Genomic DNA, 18,113 nt, shown 5'->3' on the forward strand with positions numbered 1-18,113 from the left:
TGGTTTTAATCTGTAAGAGAAGAGCAGATTAATTCTTAGAGGAAATAGTTTACTCAGAGGTTTGTTACTGGAAATGCACTGAAACACGCTGCCCAGGGAGGCAGTGGAATCACCATCCCTGGAGGCGTGCAGGAAACATGGAGATTTGGCACTGAGGGACATGTTTTAGTGGGCTTGGTATGGATGGCCCGTCTGGATGCCTTCCTGTGCAACCTGCTGAGCCTACCTTGGCAGGGGCGTTGGACACGGTGATCCCCAGTGGTCCGTTCCAACCCCTACAATTCTGCAGTTCTGTACTACAGCCTCTGAAGTGGCAGTGTGTGGTTGTATGAACTTTCAGTGATCATCTTTTACCCTTCATGCATCATCCTTCTTTATTCTATCTGCTACTACAACATAGCTCTCCATTTGTTCATTGCATTTCCTCAGCTCTGATTTGTCACCAAAGTTTCAGCACAATCAACATTTAGTTATCATGATATATGCTTGGAAATAATACCCTTCCCACTGGAAAATTTGTCTTTTTGCTTTATCTTTCTTTGTCTGAGTAGTGGGGTGGCCTCCTAGGAAAGATCTTCACTGGCCTGGTTGAAAAAGTAGTCACATAGAAAAAGAAATCAGAGCTTTAAAATGCCGCCTGCAAAGTAAGACTGCAAAGTATTTCTGGTAATCATGGGAAGCAAGAGCGGGGCTGTAGAATGGGGTGGGTTTGAACAGTTCTTTATAGTGGCTGCTGGGCTGCCCCTGTTCCTGCGCACATTTTGTCTTCCATCTCTAAAAACTGAAATGCTGACCCCCTTCGCCCCCCCCCCCCCAAAAATAAAAAAATAAAAAGAAGGAAAAAAGCTCAGCAAAAGACTTGATTCCCTTGGGATACAGCTTCTGTGGGCAGCTGCCATGCATTTCCAATGGCTTTGCATCCATGCGCTGCAGGCATTGCGAATCAGAGCCTGGTTTGCAAACGATGCTTTACCTAGCTGAGCACTGGGGGTCCTTTAGACACCTCAGAAGATCCTTGTGTTCACTCAAGATGCTAAATTCAGGGGATAAGGAGGCAGAATTTGAGAGAGCTTAGAAAGAGCTTTGACATCAGTCAGCTTTTCAGAGAGCTTACTCTGGTCAAGAGCAGTATACCTGATGCGCTGGAGTCACAGCCTCCCCTGCAGAACTGAATGAGCTCTGAACTTGTGCACCTTTATGATTGCTCAGAGAAGCTGTAAATGCCCCATCCCTGGAGGCATTCAAGGCCGCGCTGGATGGCACCCTATTCTAATCTTATATTGTGGCAACCTTGCCCATAGCAAGTGGTTGGAACTAGTTCAACTTCTTTAAGGTTGCCTCCAACCCAAGCTTTTCTGTGATTCTGTGGCAACCACCTCTGCTGTAGTACCGTTGCCATGAGCTGAGCATCATATCTTCAGTGTTTGTCCCACGTGCACAGCTCCTCCAGTCTACTTCTTGTTGTGGGCAGCAGGAAAAATATTAATGATGTGCATCATAGCTTAGCTAAGACAAAGTGAAAGTCTTCCACACTTGCAGATACATATGTGATTCAGTACGAAGATTCCAGTTACTTGGAATACGGGAAGGAAAACCCCCAGATGTACTGTTCGTGAACTGTGGACTGCCCAGGCACATTCATGAAGCATGGACTGCCCAAGCGCATTCCTTCCACCATGGCTTGAGCTTTCGTGACTGCAGATAAGCTCAGCTTCCTTTGGTGCCTTTTCACTGTAGTGCCCTTTTGGCCATTTTTATTTCTCCGAAGACAAAACCTGCGTGCTCCCTCTTCCTCAAAATTTTGTCATTCCTTTTTGTTCCTTTATTAAAAGTATTATTTTATTTTTCATTTAACCTGCGTGTTGAATACTTCTACTAGGCAACCTTAGGGAAATTCTGTTAAAGGTGAGGAATTCCAAGAGTTTGAGAAGAAATGAAATAAGCCCCTGAAGTTCACTCAGCAGTGATGAGTCGAGCCAGAGATGAAATACAGGCTGGCATCATGCCTTGTGGAACGATGAGCATTTGTCTTTGGGTTTGTCCATCTCAGATGAAGCATTTATCCACAGGCATCAAAGCTTCAACCATTCTGCAGTCAGTGGAGGGAAACTGGCCTACCCGTGCCACCGTTCCCTTCAAGTCTACATCTAAACTGAGTTGGAAAAACTGTGTTGGGTGAGGTGAAATCCAACCTGGCAGAGGATCTGTGACCACCTCAAAAGATGTAACTGTTAATAGAGAGCACTGGCAAAGCATACTGAGCTCTGCTTTTTGCCCTGCAATGCCGTTTGCCTTGTAAATGGTAGGTAGAGGGAGAGGTTTAAGGGGATTGGAAGAAGACCAATGAGTATAGCTGTGGCAAGTAGCAGGCATCTTGTTTGTTTTTACAACATTTCCGTATTTCTTTCTTTATAAACATTTTTCTAAGCTTGTTCCTGTGGACATGACAATCTCTTCCACGTGGATCCCAATTCCCTGAACCCAAAGGAGTCCCTAAACTAAGGAGTGCTGCTGTGAATCTGAACTTGTCAAAGTCCATTCAAGTTTGGCACCAGAAGTAGGCCTGATTCCCGGCCCTGTGGGTCACAAGGGCTGCTCCCTGCCACCCCCTGTGGCATCATGGTCACCACCTCACGGGGGATGTGGGTGCAGGCCTTCATCTCCCAAGCAAGAGGGTAACAGCTCCACAGCTTCTCTGAGCAACCTATTCCAGTGCACCACTGCCCTCCGATTCAAGAATTTCTTCCCAACGTCCAGTCTCCATTTATCTTTTGTCTTTGTTCAATATTATGCATCACCTCCAAGCACAGCTAGTTCCCTCAGGTTTCCCTCGACACAGAATCGTGGAATCACAGAAATGCAAAGGTTCGAACAGACCTACAAGATCCTCCAGTCCAACCATCCACCTATCACCAATAATTCTCACTAAACCATATCCCTCAGCACAACGTCCAAACATTCCTTGAACATTTCCAGAGTCAGTGACTCCACCACCTCGCTGGGCAGCCCACTCCAGTGCCTGACCACTCTTTTGGAAAAGTAGTATTTCCTAACGTCCAGCCTGAATTTCTGCTGGCACAGTTTTAAGCCATTCCCTCTGGTCCTATGACTAGTTACACGAGAGAAGAGGCCAACCCCCAGCTCACTACAACCGCCCTTCAGGTAGTTATAGAGAGCAATAAGGTGTCCCCTGAACCTCTTCTTCTCCAGGCTGAACAATCCCAGCTCCTTTAGCTGTGCATCTCATAAGGCCTGTGCTTCAGACACCCCACCAGCATGATTGCCCTTCTTTGAACACGCTCCAGGGCCTCAGTGTCATTCTTGCAGCGAGGGGCCCAAAACGGAGCACAGTACTCGAAGGGCGGCCTCACCAGAGCTGAGTACAGGGGGACAATCACTTCCCTGTTCCTGCTGGCAACACTGTTTCTGACGCAAGCCAGGATGCCATTGACCTTCTTGGCCACCTGGGCACACTGCTGGCTCATGTCACGTTCATGACACCTTTCTACTTGCCTGGGTAACGTACCAGATCTTCTTTGAAAGTTTACTTTTCCTCCGTGGCTGAGAAAGAATCACTTCCATGCCATGAAAACAGATATTCCATTTCCAATTGCTTTGTCAGTGTCCCCTTCCTTTCAAATGGATCCCAGATGCCTGGCTTTGCTGCCCGCTAAGTCTAGGCCAGGGGCCTCATTCTCCAGTTATCAGAGCAGCCAGGGGTCACAGTGCTCACTCGCGTGACGGCTGAAGTCTTTTCACATATCTCTCAGCACACCCATGGTCAATAGTTAAATGGTTATTGTCACCTCTGTGAGTTTTGCCTCTTCCTCCTCCTGTTGTTAGAATCATAGAATTAGAGATCCTCGAGTCTTTAAGGTTGAATCATAGAATCATAGAATGGCCTGGGTTGAAAAGGACCACAGCGATCATTGAGTTTCAACCCCCTGCTGTGTGCAGGTTCGCCAACCACCAGACCAGGCTGCCCACAGCCACATCCAGCCTGGCCTTGAATGCCTCCAGGGATGGGGCATCCACAACATCCTTGGGCAACCTGTTCCAGTGTGTCACCACCCTCTGTGTGAAAAACGTCCCCCTAATATCTAACCTAAACCTTCCCTGTCTCAGTTTAAAACCATTCCCCCTTGTCCTATCACTCTCCACCCTTTTAAACAGTCGTACTCCCTCCTTCTTATATGCTCCCTTCAAGACCTCACAATGAGGTCTCCCCGGATCCTTGTCTTCTCCAAGCTAAACAAGCTCAGTTCCCTCAACCTTTCCTCACAGGAGAGGTGCTCCAGCCCTCTGGTCATCTTAGTGGCCCTCCTCTGGACCTGCTCCAATAGCTCCACATCCTTCCTGTACTGGGGGCTCCAGGCCTGGACACAAGATGCCAGATGGGGCCTCACAAGAGCTGAGTAGAGGGGGATGATCACCTCCCTCTACCTGCTGGCTACCCCTTTTTTAATGCAGCCCAGAACACAGTTGGCCTTCCGGGCTGCAAGCGCACACTGCTGGCTCATGTGCAGCTCCTTGTTTTCCAGGACCAGTCTTTCTCTGCAGGGCTGCTCTCCAGGAGATCTTCCCCTAGTTTGTATAAGTACCTGGGATTGCCTTGACCCAAGTGCAGCACCCTGCACTTAGCCTTGTTGAACCTCATTAGGTTTTCATGGGCACACTTACCCAGCTTGTCCAGGTCCCTCTGGATGGCTTCCCTTTCTTCCCATGTATCAACTGCACCGCGCAGCTTGGTGTCATCCACAAACTTGCTGAGGGTGCACTTGATGCCATCATCTGTCATTGATGAAGATGTTAAAGAGCACCGGTCCCTAGACTGACCCCTGAGGGGCATCGCTTGAGACCAGCCTGACGCAGAACCGTTGATCACAACTCTTTGGCTGCGTCCAGCCAGCCAATTCCTAACCCACGAACAGTCCATCCTTCAGATCCACACCTCTCCAGTATTGAGAGAAGGATGTGGTGAGGTACCGTGTCAAAGGCCTTGCAGCTTCCACCGCCCTTCCCCATCTACCAAACCCATCACTCCATCATAGAAGGCCACCAGATTGGTCAGGCACGATCTGCCCTTGGTGAAGCCATGCTGGCCGTCTCGTATCACCTCTTTATCTCATATGTGCCTTAACATAGCTCCTAGGAAGATCTGCTCCATCATCTTCCCAGGCACAGAGGTGAGACTCACCGGCCTGTGGTTTCCCGGGTCTTCCTTTCTCCCTTTCCTAAACATGGGAGTGACGTTTCCCTTCCTCCAGTCACCGGGGACTTCACCAGACAGCCATGATTTTTGAAATATGATGGAGAGCGGCTCGGGGAATGAGATCAATGACATCTGTTTCAGAGACGTAGGATGGATATCATTTGGCCCCTTGGACTTACATACATTCAGTTTCATGAGGAGGACTTGGACTTGGTCCACCGCTACAGTGGGACAGAAACCACTCCCCACACCTTCACTTAGAGGCTCATGGTCCTGCCAGACATGGGAAGCCTGACCACCCATGAAAACTGAGGCAAAGCACTTACTGAATATCTCAGCTTTTTCTGTGTCTGAGGAAGCCAGCTCCCTGTTACCTTTCATCAGAGAGGGAACACTCTCCTTGGCATGTGTCTTATTGCCTATGTACCTTCTTGTAATCTTTCACATCCCTCTCCAAGTTCAGCTCCATCTGGGCTTTGGCTTTCCTAATCCTATCTCTACACACATGGACAACAGTCCTGTATTCCTCCCAGGATACACAACCCTTCTTCCATTTTCTGTACATCTCCTTCTTTTCTCTCAGAAGACCTCTAAGATCACCTAGTCCAACTTTGCACCTCTCACCGATATTGCTCACTAAACCATGCAACTAAGTTTGACATTACTATTGCGTTCAGTTCTGGAACCCCCAACACAAAAAGGACATTGTTGGAGCAGGGCCGGGGGAGGGCCATGAAGATGATCAGAAGGCTGGAGCACCTCCCCGATGGCGACAGGATGAGGGAGCTTTGGGCTGTTCAGGCTGGAGAAGAGAAGGTTCCAAGGAGACCTTATAGCGGCCCATCAGTTCTCGACTGGGGACTACAGAAAAGCTGGGGAGGGACATTTTATAAGGGCATGTTGCGACGGGACAAGGGGAAACGGCTTTAGGCTGGAAGAGGGTAGATTTGGGCTAGATACTAGGAAGTAATGCTTTACTGTGAGAGTGGTGAGCCACTGGAACAGGTTGCCCAGCGAGGTTGTGCATGCCCCCTCCCTGGAAGCATTGAAAGCCAGGCTGCATGGAGCTGTGAACAGCCTGGTCTGGTGGGAGGCGTCCGTGCCTATAGCAGAGGTTGGAACTAGATGATCTGAAAGGTCCCTTCCAGCCCAAACCATTCTATGACTGTACTTCCCTGGCATTGCTTAGCCTCTCCAGCTCCCCCGAGAGCTCTGCCACCAGGCTGAGCACACCATCCATCCACCTGCTCTCACCTCATGCAGGTGGTATCTCTGCCGCCCTGCGATGGCAGCAGCAGGCTCAGGCACTCCCTGCGGCCCGAGACCCGAGCAGCTGTATTTCTGGGGAGGCACTCAGATTTGGTAGCTGCGTTCTTTTTGGCAAGGGCTTTGTTCCTGGTGGAGGCCATGGCTAGGTTAGTCGTCAAGGAGGAAGCCGATAGGTGAGGTGGTCTCCCGAGTGGGGAGGGAGGCTCTGGCTTCCCTGCTCACCCTCCCTGCGCCAACGGCCGTGCCACAGTCTGTTTGCTGGCTCTGTTCAGCCACCTTCCTGGTTGCTCACGCTCCCCGAGAGCAGCCTTTGTACGTTCAGCATTTGACCACGTCACTCCTGGCTCCGCTCACAGCGCCTCAGAGCCACTGTGCTTCCACGCAGAGGGGACTGCGGGTCCCTGCCTGTCCCTGAACTGTTTCCCGCAGATTTCTTGCGATGGCTCGGCTTCGTTCTCATCCTCTTCCCCCGTTCCCATCTTAGTAAAAGTGAATTTCCTTACTAAATGCACCGACCTTCTCAGCCGTTTTCTCGTCTTGTGAACACGGGCATCTGACAGTGGCACAGGTGGTTCTGTGGCTGAACCACAAGTCCTCTCACAGGGACTGGAGCAGCTGCAGGGCCTGTCGCAGGGCCTGTCACGACCGCAGGGCCTGTCATGAGGGCAGAAGCAACTGCGTGGCCCATGGCAGGGCTTGGAGCAACCCCAGCAGCCAGTGTAAGGGCTGGAGCAACCACAGGGCCCATCACAACGGCAGGGCCTGTCACCAGGGTTGAAGCAACTGCGGGCTCCGTCATGAGACTTGGAGCAACTGCCGCCTCCGTTGGAGGGTTGGAGCGGTTGCAGGGCCTGTTGAGTTGTCATCAGCTGCAAAGATCACTTCTTACAAGTCCCTCAGCATGTGTGGGTGCAGCCAGCCTGGAGGAGGCATCTGGGCAGGCAAGGCCACAGCTCAGCCCAGAGAGCTGCCCTGCCCTGCGCTGACCGCACACGCTCGATGCGGCGCAGGACCTCGAGGCTTGCAGCATTCGCAGACCAGAACCAGCCCTCAGACCTGACAGCACCGCCCACATGCAGGAGGAAAGCCCAAGCTCTGATGCAGCCCTGGACCTGACATGCACCATGAACGCGGTTGCATCCCAAGCCCAGAAACAAGCCCAGAACCGGGCTGCTCCTGCCAGTGCAGCCTGGGTTCTCGAGGAACCCAGTGGTCCATGTGCCCCGCTGGGGATGTGGCCCGAACCCAGCTCAGCCTGGACTGGGCCAGGCGAAGTGAGGTCTGGGATAGCGCGTTCATGGAGGAGAGAACCGTGCTGTCAAGGTCCCTAGTTATGCCCAGCTCAGCAAAAGCAGGGAAGGATGAAGCTGACAAATGTGTTTGGGGGGGGGGGAACTCTGATCTTTATTGTGTTGGACTTTTGGGACCAGAGCAAGCAGGGGAGATGGGAGGGGGGTACGACCCTGCAGATAGCAGGGGGGTTGAAACTAGATGATTGTTGTGGTCTTTTCAACCCATTCTACGACGGGCGCACGGCTGCTCCTACGCAGACTTGGGGGGGCTGTCTGTGGGGACTTTGCCTCTGACATTGTTCCTGGGAGCAGCTTCATTCCCGGGACCGCCTCCGCTGTTGGGCCCGACTCCCGCTGCCTCTTTGGGGTGAGCTGCGGGAATTGGAAGCCCGACGTCTCTGCGGAGGACGGCTTTGGGTGCGGGAGCGCCCTCGCTGCCTGGACGGTCCCCTGCGTCCGGGCACTCTGGAAGCCCTCGGGGATCTCGAAGTGGCAGACCTTGTTGACCTGCGGGTGCCACTCTGCTCCCCTGGGGCTGGCATGTGCCGGCTGCCACGGCATCTTCTTGGCCGGCTCTGGGAACTCGGGGCCCGATCTTGCAGCGGGGAGCGGCTTCGTGTGCGATTTCTTCCTCGCTGCCTGGGACGTCTTCTGCGTGCAGCTGCCGGAGACGCCCTGGAGGACCCTGAGGCCCTCTGCCTGGTGGATGTGTGGGAGTCGCTCTCAGCACTTGCTGCTGCTGTTCGTCTGCTCCCACGGCGTCCTCGCAGCTGCTCAGAGGTAGCCCGATCCTCTGATGATCGTGGGCCGTTTGTCTCCTGCTCAGTCTCGGGCACACTGGGCAGGTCGCTGGGCTCGGGCAGCTGGGAACTCTGTGATGTCCCCAATGCTGCCTGGCTGGCGGGCATGGAGCTCAAGCTCTCAGGCTCCGTGGAGCTGCTGGATGGCTCCAGAGCCCTCTGGCTGGCGGTGCTGGGACCGGCGAGCTCGCTGTTGGTGCTGGAGGCTGTAAGGAGAGGCAGGGAGGTCCTGAGTCTGAAGCTGCAGCACCACAGTGGGATCTGCCATCCCGCTTGGGGCAGACAGACTCTGGCAAAACTGCCTTGAGCACTTGCTGCCAGGCCTTGCCTGGCCCCAGCACGGTGCCACGCGGCTGATTGCTTCTTACCGGTACCCAGGCCAGCACAGCTGTCGCACTCCCACGTGGCCCTTCTGTTATTCAAGTGGGAGCACCGTCGGTGGGTGCCCTCAGCAGCACAGGAGCTGCACAGGAGCAGCTGCCAGGGCCTGGGGAAGCAAAGCGGTTGTGGCCGTGAGGACCAAGTGAGCCAAGCCATGGAGTGCCCGGCACAGCACATCCCTGGTGCTCAGCCCTTGCTCCGCCAGCCTGTGGTGAGGCTGAGATCCCCCCCAGAGCCGCAGAGAGCTGCTGCGGTAACTCACCCCCTTCCCTCTGCCTGCTCTCTGCCTCCATGGTAAAGGCATTCGCTGGCATCGCAGCGACAGTGCCTCTGGAAAAGCGATTCATATGCATCATTGTCATCCCATGCCGGTCTTCTACAAGAGAAGGGAGGGGAAGTGATGAGCCCCCAGTGTCCCCAGCATCAGATCCAAGGTTATCCAAACCTATCCACCCCAACTCTACTTCCAGATTCTCTATGAAGCTGGGGCACGTGTTCACGAGACAGCCAAGGACCAGGCCTGCCAAGGCAGTCCCTGGGCAGGCTCAGCACGACAGCCTTCATGTCAGCCAAAGTGGGCAGGAGGACACCGACCTGTATGGGATTTGGATCCCCAGAATGGCCATTCCTGCAAAGAACAGTGTGTTGTTTCGACAACCGGCGCAGTTGAAGCACAAAGCACCTGCAGTTGAGGCCTGTTGCTGCAGGAGAAGCACAAGCAGGGTGAGCGTGAGCAGTGCCTGGTGCTGCTGAGCACCAAGCGTGCCTATCAGGGTGAGGGGAGGGCTCCTACCTGGATGCAGCGCCTGTGGAACCAGGCATCTTGGCACGCTGGGCACACCAGGGTGTGATAGGACAAGCTGTTCCCCACAGGCTCAAGGCAGATGAGGCAGTTGGTGCCTTCTGCCGGAGCTTCGTCCTCGTCCTGGTGAGGGCGGTGCTCCCAACAGAAGGTCCTAGGGGAAGATGGAAGGTGTGGTCATGGTGAGAAGTGCTTTGAGGAGGGCAGAGGAGCAGGAAGGAGCCTCCGGCCCTGTCTCTGGCTCTGGAAGGCTGCTGGGAGGCGTAACTGTGGGTTCCTCTGCGGCTTGGCTGCTGACAGCCCTTACCAGTGGTCCCCAAAGAAGTGGACGACACATTCCCCGTCCATGGTGCAGGGCAGATGGAAGCTTCGCTCACAGCCCCTCTGTATGCATGTGATGGTAGCTCCCCTCTCGCCACAAACAAAGCATTGCTGGAAAGAGCAGAACAACCCCGTCAGCCACAGACTCAGGGCCTCTGTGGCTGGCCCCACGCCTCTGGGCACAGCCAGCTGGGTCACATTCTACGAAGATGCCTAGCAGACAGGGCTCATCTCCTGTGGCAGCACTTTTGTCATGGAGGTGGTTGGAAGGGCTGCCATTGCTTTCCTTGGTCTAGACTAAGCTGGTGTGAGCCCCTCCTGGCACAAATCTGCCTGCTCCGTGCAGGTCCTCACCTGCATGGTGGCCCGTTTGACTGCACGTCTGATGGCAGCAACAGGGAGGCCCACAGATTCCGACTGACTTGGTGTTTCTTCAGAAACGATGTTGGCAAAACCCTGTAGAAGAGAAAAGAGCAGGATCTCATTAGGACAGAAAGAAAGGGAGCATCCCTGGTGGGAATCTGGAAGGAGCCCATGGGGGAACTCACCAAGCAGAACTCATGGACGTGAATCCCACTTTCAAAAAGCATGTGCCCGCAGATGTCTGGGTCGACATCTGCCCGGCCACACAGCACACACACTGCAGAGGAGAGAGCAAATGTGAGCAGCGGTGAGCAGCTGGCGGGGCCAGGTGTCCCTGAGGGCCGTCCCCAGGGTCCTGCTCTGGCTGGAGGTCCTGCCGTGCTGGCTGGAGGCGGTGGAGGGGAAGGGGCCACGGCAGGCCCAAGGCAGCCACAGCCCAAGCTGGGCCCCCTTGCCAAGGAGCAGAGGGGCCCTGCCCCATGCCTGTCTGGGAGCTCCTGCCTGCCCCTTCCTCCCCTCTCAGCTCTCAGCCGCAGGCAGAGCCCCAGCACCACTCTGCCCAGGGTCGGGAGCTGGGCTCAGGAATGCTGTGCTCTCACCTGGCTCCTCCGTGCAGGAGGCCTTCCGCTTCCTATTGGACATGATTGTGCGTTGATAGCGAGCACTGCGAGAGTCCCTCCTCTCTCTGCGCCTCACCAGACCGCACTGACGCTCCGCCTGAGCCCGGCAGCCTTTGCTCTGCTCCAAGCTTCATGCGTCACAATGGCCGCTCTATGACACCCACTGTGACATCACGGTCACCGCCTCACAGAGCGTATGGGCGTGGGCCCTCAATCTAGAGAGCAGTGGGTCTGGCAGGCTGTGCACAGCCAGGGCAGGAATTATGGCCTCCCTCAACCTGCTGGCCACGCTCCTCTGGCCAGCGGCAGGAGTGGAGCTGTCCCTTTGTCAAGGCTGCAGCCCTGGAGCTACACTAGCATTTCTAGTCTGAATCTAGTCTAGGTTTCTCAAGAGTTCAGTTTGCATTTTCATGTCAACAGCATATTTGGTGTCCAGTGTGTGCTGTGAGTGACTATGTACACGGTTTGGTAGGTATAGGACAAGGTGAAGTGGTTTTAATCTGTAAGAGAAGAGCAGATTAATTCTTAGAGGAAATAGTTTACTCAGAGGTTTGTTACTGGAAATGCACTGAAACACGCTGCCCAGGGAGGCAGTGGAATCACCATCCCTGGAGGCGTGCAGGAAACATGGAGATTTGGCACTGAGGGACATGTTTTAGTGGGCTTGGTATGGATGGCCCGTCTGGATGCCTTCCTGTGCAACCTGCTGAGCCTACCTTGGCAGGGGCGTTGGACACGGTGATCCCCAGTGGTCCGTTCCAACCCCTACAATTCTGCAGTTCTGTACTACAGCCTCTGAAGTGGCAGTGTGTGGTTGTATGAACTTTCAGTGATCATCTTTTACCCTTCATGCATCATCCTTCTTTATTCTATCTGCTACTACAACATAGCTCTCCATTTGTTCATTGCATTTCCTCAGCTCTGATTTGTCACCAAAGTTTCAGCACAATCAACATTTAGTTATCATGATATATGCTTGGAAATAATACCCTTCCCACTGGAAAATTTGTCTTTTTGCTTTATCTTTCTTTGTCTGAGTAGTGGGGTGGCCTCCTAGGAAAGATCTTCACTGGCCTGGTTGAAAAAGTAGTCACATAGAAAAAGAAATCAGAGCTTTAAAATGCCGCCTGCAAAGTAAGACTGCAAAGTATTTCTGGTAATCATGGGAAGCAAGAGCGGGGCTGTAGAATGGGGTGGGTTTGAACAGTTCTTTATAGTGGCTGCTGGGCTGCCCCTGTTCCTGCGCACATTTTGTCTTCCATCTCTAAAAACTGAAATGCTGACCCCCTTCGCCCCCCCCCCCCCAAAAATAAAAAAATAAAAAGAAGGAAAAAAGCTCAGCAAAAGACTTGATTCCCTTGGGATACAGCTTCTGTGGGCAGCTGCCATGCATTTCCAATGGCTTTGCATCCATGCGCTGCAGGCATTGCGAATCAGAGCCTGGTTTGCAAACGATGCTTTACCTAGCTGAGCACTGGGGGTCCTTTAGACACCTCAGAAGATCCTTGTGTTCACTCAAGATGCTAAATTCAGGGGATAAGGAGGCAAAATTTGAGAGAGCTTAGAAAGAGCTTTGACATCAGTCAGCTTTTCAGAGAGCTTACTCTGGTCAAGAGCAGTATACCTGATGCGCTGGAGTCACAGCCTCCCCTGCAGAACTGAATGAGCTCTGAACTTGTGCACCTTTATGATTGCTCAGAGAAGCTGTAAATGCCCCATCCCTGGAGGCATTCAAGGCCGCGCTGGATGGCACCCTATTCTAATCTTATATTGTGGCAACCTTGCCCATAGCAAGTGGTTGGAACTAGTTCAACTTCTTTAAGGTTGCCTCCAACCCAAGCTTTTCTGTGATTCTGTGGCAACCACCTCTGCTGTAGTACCGTTGCCATGAGCTGAGCATCATATCTTCAGTGTTTGTCCCACGTGCACAGCTCCTCCAGTCTACTTCTTGTTGTGGGCAGCAGGAAAAATATTAATGATGTGCATCATAGCTTAGCTAAGACAAAGTGAAAGTCTTCCACACTTGCAGATACATATGTGATTCAGTACGAAGATTCCAGTTACTTGGAATACGGGAAGGAAAACCCCCAGATGTACTGTTCGTGAACTGTGGACTGCCCAGGCACATTCATGAAGCATGGACTGCCCAAGCGCATTCCTTCCACCATGGCTTGAGCTTTCGTGACTGCAGATAAGCTCAGCTTCCTTTGGTGCCTTTTCACTGTAGTGCCCTTTTGGCCATTTTTATTTCTCCGAAGACAAAACCTGCGTGCTCCCTCTTCCTCAAAATTTTGTCATTCCTTTTTGTTCCTTTATTAAAAGTATTATTTTATTTTTCATTTAACCTGCGTGTTGAATACTTCTACTAGGCAACCTTAGGGAAATTCTGTTAAAGGTGAGGAATTCCAAGAGTTTGAGAAGAAATGAAATAAGCCCCTGAAGTTCACTCAGCAGTGATGAGTCGAGCCAGAGATGAAATACAGGCTGGCATCATGCCTTGTGGAACGATGAGCATTTGTCTTTGGGTTTGTCCATCTCAGATGAAGCATTTATCCACAGGCATCAAAGCTTCAACCATTCTGCAGTCAGTGGAGGGAAACTGGCCTACCCGTGCCACCGTTCCCTTCAAGTCTACATCTAAACTGAGTTGGAAAAACTGTGTTGGGTGAGGTGAAATCCAACCTGGCAGAGGATCTGTGACCACCTCAAAAGATGTAACTGTTAATAGAGAGCACTGGCAAAGCATACTGAGCTCTGCTTTTTGCCCTGCAATGCCGTTTGCCTTGTAAATGGTAGGTAGAGGGAGAGGTTTAAGGGGATTGGAAGAAGACCAATGAGTATAGCTGTGGCAAGTAGCAGGCATCTTGTTTGTTTTTACAACATTTCCGTATTTCTTTCTTTATAAACATTTTTCTAAGCTTGTTCCTGTGGACATGACAATCTCTTCCACGTGGATCCCAATTCCCTGAACCCAAAGGAGTCCCTAAACTAAGGAGTGCTGCTGTGAATCTGAACTTGTCAAAGTCCATTCAAGTTTGGCACCAGAAGTAGGCCTGATTCCCGGCCCTGTGGGTCACAAGGGCTGCTCCCTGCCACCCCCTGTGGCATCATGGTCACCACCTCACGGGGGATGTGGGTGCAGGCCTTCATCTCCCAAGCAAGAGGGTAACAGCTCCACAGCTTCTCTGAGCAACCTATTCCAGTGCACCACTGCCCTCCGATTCAAGAATTTCTTCCCAACGTCCAGTCTCCATTTATCTTTTGTCTTTGTTCAATATTATGCATCACCTCCAAGCACAGCTAGTTCCCTCAGGTTTCCCTCGACACAGAATCGTGGAATCACAGAAATGCAAAGGTTCGAACAGACCTACAAGATCCTCCAGTCCAACCATCCACCTATCACCAATAATTCTCACTAAACCATATCCCTCAGCACAACGTCCAAACATTCCTTGAACATTTCCAGAGTCAGTGACTCCACCACCTCGCTGGGCAGCCCACTCCAGTGCCTGACCACTCTTTTGGAAAAGTAGTATTTCCTAACGTCCAGCCTGAATTTCTGCTGGCACAGTTTTAAGCCATTCCCTCTGGTCCTATGACTAGTTACACGAGAGAAGAGGCCAACCCCCAGCTCACTACAACCGCCCTTCAGGTAGTTATAGAGAGCAATAAGGTCTCCCCTGAACCTCTTCTTCTCCAGGCTGAACAATCCCAGCTCCTTTAGCTGTGCATCTCATAAGGCCTGTGCTTCAGACACCCCACCAGCATGATTGCCCTTCTTTGAACACGCTCCAGGGCCTCAGTGTCATTCTTGCAGCGAGGGGCCCAAAACGGAGCACAGTACTCGAAGGGCGGCCTCACCAGAGCTGAGTACAGGGGGACAATCACTTCCCTGTTCCTGCTGGCAACACTGTTTCTGACGCAAGCCGGGATGCCATTGACCTTCTTGGCCACCTGGGCACACTGCTGGCTCATGTCACGTTCATGACACCTTTCTACTTGCCTGGGTAACGTACCAGATCTTCTTTGAAAGTTTACTTTTCCTCCGTGGCTGAGAAAGAATCACTTCCATGCCATGAAAACAGATATTCCATTTCCAATTGCTTTGTCAGTGTCCCCTTCCTTTCAAATGGATCCCAGATGCCTGGCTTTGCTGCCCGCTAAGTCTAGGCCAGGGGCCTCATTCTCCAGTTATCAGAGCAGCCAGGGGTCACAGTGCTCACTCGCGTGACGGCTGAAGTCTTTTCACATATCTCTCAGCACACCCATGGTCAATAGTTAAATGGTTATTGTCGCCTCTGTGAGTTTTGCCTCTTCCTCCTCCTGTTGTTAGAATCATAGAATTAGAGATCCTCGAGTCTTTAAGGTTGAATCATAGAATCATAGAATGGCCTGGGTTGAAAAGGACCACAGCGATCATTGAGTTTCAACCCCCTGCTGTGTGCAGGTTCGCCAACCACCAGACCAGGCTGCCCACAGCCACATCCAGCCTGGCCTTGAATGCCTCCAGGGATGGGGCATCCACAACATCCTTGGGCAACCTGTTCCAGTGTGTCACCACCCTCTGTGTGAAAAACGTCCCCCTAATATCTAACCTAAACCTTCCCTGTCTCAGTTTAAAACCATTCCCCCTTGTCCTATCACTCTCCATCCTTTTAAACAGTCGTACTCCCTCCTTCTTATATGCTCCCTTCAAGACCTCACAATGAGGTCTCCCCGGATCCTTGTCTTCTCCAAGCTAAACAAGCTCAGTTCCCTCAACCTTTCCTCACAGGAGGGGTGCTCCAGCCCTCTGGTCATCTTAGTGGCCCTCCTCTGGACCTGCTCCAATAGCTCCACATCCTTCCTGTACTGGGGGCTCCAGGCCTGGACACAAGATGCCAGATGGGGCCTCACAAGAGCTGAGTAGAGGGGGATGATCACCTCCCTCTACCTGCTGGCTACCCCTTTTTTAATGCAGCCCAGAACACAGTTGGCCTTCCGGGCTGCAAGCGCACACTGCTGGCTCATGTGCAGCTCCTTGTTTTCCAGGACCAGTCTTTCTCTGCAGGGCTGCTCTCCAGGAGATCTTCCCCTAGTTTGTATAAGTACCTGGGATTGCCTTGACCCAAGTGCAGCACCCTGCACTTAGCCTTGTTGAACCTCATTAGGTTTTCATGGGCACACTTACCCAGCTTGTCCAGGTCCCTCTGGATGGCTTCCCTTTCTTCCCATGTATCAACTGCACCGCGCAGCTTGGTGTCATCCACAAACTTGCTGAGGGTGCACTTGATGCCATCATCTGTCATTGATGAAGATGTTAAAGAGCACCGGTCCCTAGACCGACCCCTGAGGGACATCTCTTGAGACCAGCCTGACGCAGAACCGTTGATCACAACTCTTTGGCTGCGTCCAGCCAGCCAATTCCTAACCCACGAACAGTCCATCCTTCAGATCCACACCTCTCCAGTATTGAGAGAAGGATGTGGTGAGGTACCGTGTCAAAGGCCTTGCAGCTTCCACCGCCCTTCCCCATCTACCAAACCCATCACTCCATCATAGAAGGCCACCAGATTGGTCAGGCACGATCTGCCCTTGGTGAAGCCATGCTGGCCGTCTCGTATCACCTCTTTATCTCATATGTGCCTTAACATAGCTCCTAGGAAGATCTGCTCCATCATCTTCCCAAGCACAGAGGTGAGACTCACCGGCCTGTGGTTTCCCGGGTCTTTCTTTCTCCCTTTCCTAAACATGGGAGTGACGTTTCCCTTCCTCCAGTCACCGGGGACTTCACCAGACAGCCATGATTTTTGAAATATGATGGAGAGCGGCTCGGGGAATGAGATCAATGACATCTGTTTCAGAGACGTAGGATGGATATCATTTGGCCCCTTGGACTTACATACATTCAGTTTCATGAGGAGGACTTGGACTTGGTCCACCGCTACAGTGGGACAGAAACCACTCCCCACACCTTCACTTAGAGGCTCATGGTCCTGCCAGACATGGGAAGCCTGACCACCCATGAAAACTGAGGCAAAGCACTTACTGAATATCTCAGCTTTTTCTGTGTCTGAGGAAGCCAGCTCCCTGTTACCTTTCATCAGAGAGGGAACACTCTCCTTGGCATGTGTCTTATTGCCTATGTACCTTCTTGTAATCTTTCACATCCCTCTCCAAGTTCAGCTCCATCTGGGCTTTGGCTTTCCTAATCCTATCTCTACACACATGGACAACAGTCCTGTATTCCTCCCAGGATACACAACCCTTCTTCCATTTTCTGTACATCTCCTTCTTTTCTCTCAGAAGACCTCTAAGATCACCTAGTCCAACTTTGCACCTCTCACCGATATTGCTCACTAAACCATGCAACTAAGTTTGACATTACTATTGCGTTCAGTTCTGGAACCCCCAACACAAAAAGGACATTGTTGGAGCAGGGCCGGGGGAGGGCCATGAAGATGATCAGAAGGCTGGAGCACCTCCCCGATGGCGACAGGATGAGGGAGCTTTGGGCTGTTCAGGCTGGAGAAGAGAAGGTTCCAAGGAGACCTTATAGCGGCCCATCAGTTCTCGACTGGGGACTACAGAAAAGCTGGGGAGGGACATTTTATAAGGGCATGTTGCGACGGGACAAGGGGAAACGGCTTTAGGCTGGAAGAGGGTAGATTTGGGCTAGATACTAGGAAGTAATGCTTTACTGTGAGAGTGGTGAGCCACTGGAACAGGTTGCCCAGCGAGGTTGTGCATGCCCCCTCCCTGGAAGCATTGAAAGCCAGGCTGCATGGAGCTGTGAACAGCCTGGTCTGGTGGGAGGCGTCCGTGCCTATAGCAGAGGTTGGAACTAGATGATCTGAAAGGTCCCTTCCAGCCCAAACCATTCTATGACTGTACTTCCCTGGCATTGCTTAGCCTCTCCAGCTCCCCCGAGAGCTCTGCCACCAGGCTGAGCACACCATCCATCCACCTGCTCTCACCTCATGCAGGTGGTATCTCTGCCGCCCTGCGATGGCAGCAGCAGGCTCAGGCACTCCCTGCGGCCCGAGACCCGAGCAGCTGTATTTCTGGGGAGGC

At 52.4% G+C, this 18,113-nt stretch overlaps 2 protein-coding genes across 3 annotated transcripts in view; one reads left to right on the forward strand and one right to left on the reverse strand.

Moving 5' to 3' along the window:
* CHCHD3 (coiled-coil-helix-coiled-coil-helix domain containing 3) overlaps positions 1 to 18,113 on the forward strand; it is a 260,893-nt gene that overhangs the window by 40,725 nt on the left and 202,055 nt on the right. The gene's annotated exons all lie outside the window — the stretch shown is intronic.
* On the reverse strand, positions 8,088 to 11,121 carry LOC149919334 (uncharacterized). The gene is made up of 8 exons (XM_090134040.1): positions 11,040 to 11,121; positions 10,626 to 10,717; positions 10,432 to 10,533; positions 10,064 to 10,188; positions 9,748 to 9,910; positions 9,549 to 9,655; positions 9,217 to 9,330; positions 8,088 to 9,060 (listed from the first exon to the last, which is right to left on the reverse strand). Exons 1-8 carry the CDS (start codon positions 11,080 to 11,082, stop codon positions 8,088 to 8,090), a joined length of 1,719 nt encoding a protein of 572 aa, XP_089990166.1. The 5' UTR covers positions 11,083 to 11,121.

Source organism: Phasianus colchicus, chromosome 1, assembly GCF_987193195.1.
Source record: "Phasianus colchicus chromosome 1, bPhaCol1.hap1.1, whole genome shotgun sequence".
Lineage (NCBI taxonomy): Eukaryota > Metazoa > Chordata > Aves > Galliformes > Phasianidae > Phasianus > Phasianus colchicus.

What these genes read in the sequence shown, in the direction of transcription:
- LOC149919334 (XM_090134040.1), bottom strand. Translation starts at nt 11,082, where the DNA reads ATGTCCAATAGGAAGCGGAAGGCCTCCTGCACGGAGGAGCCAG. An exon ending in TCAAACGGGCCACCATGCAG is followed by an intron (nt 10,189 to 10,431) that starts GTGAGGACCTGC and finishes TGCTCTTTCCAG; the next exon opens with CAATGCTTTGTTTGTGGCGA. An exon ending in CACTTCTTTGGGGACCACTG is followed by an intron (nt 9,911 to 10,063) that starts GTAAGGGCTGTC and finishes ATCTTCCCCTAG; the next exon opens with GACCTTCTGTTGGGAGCACC.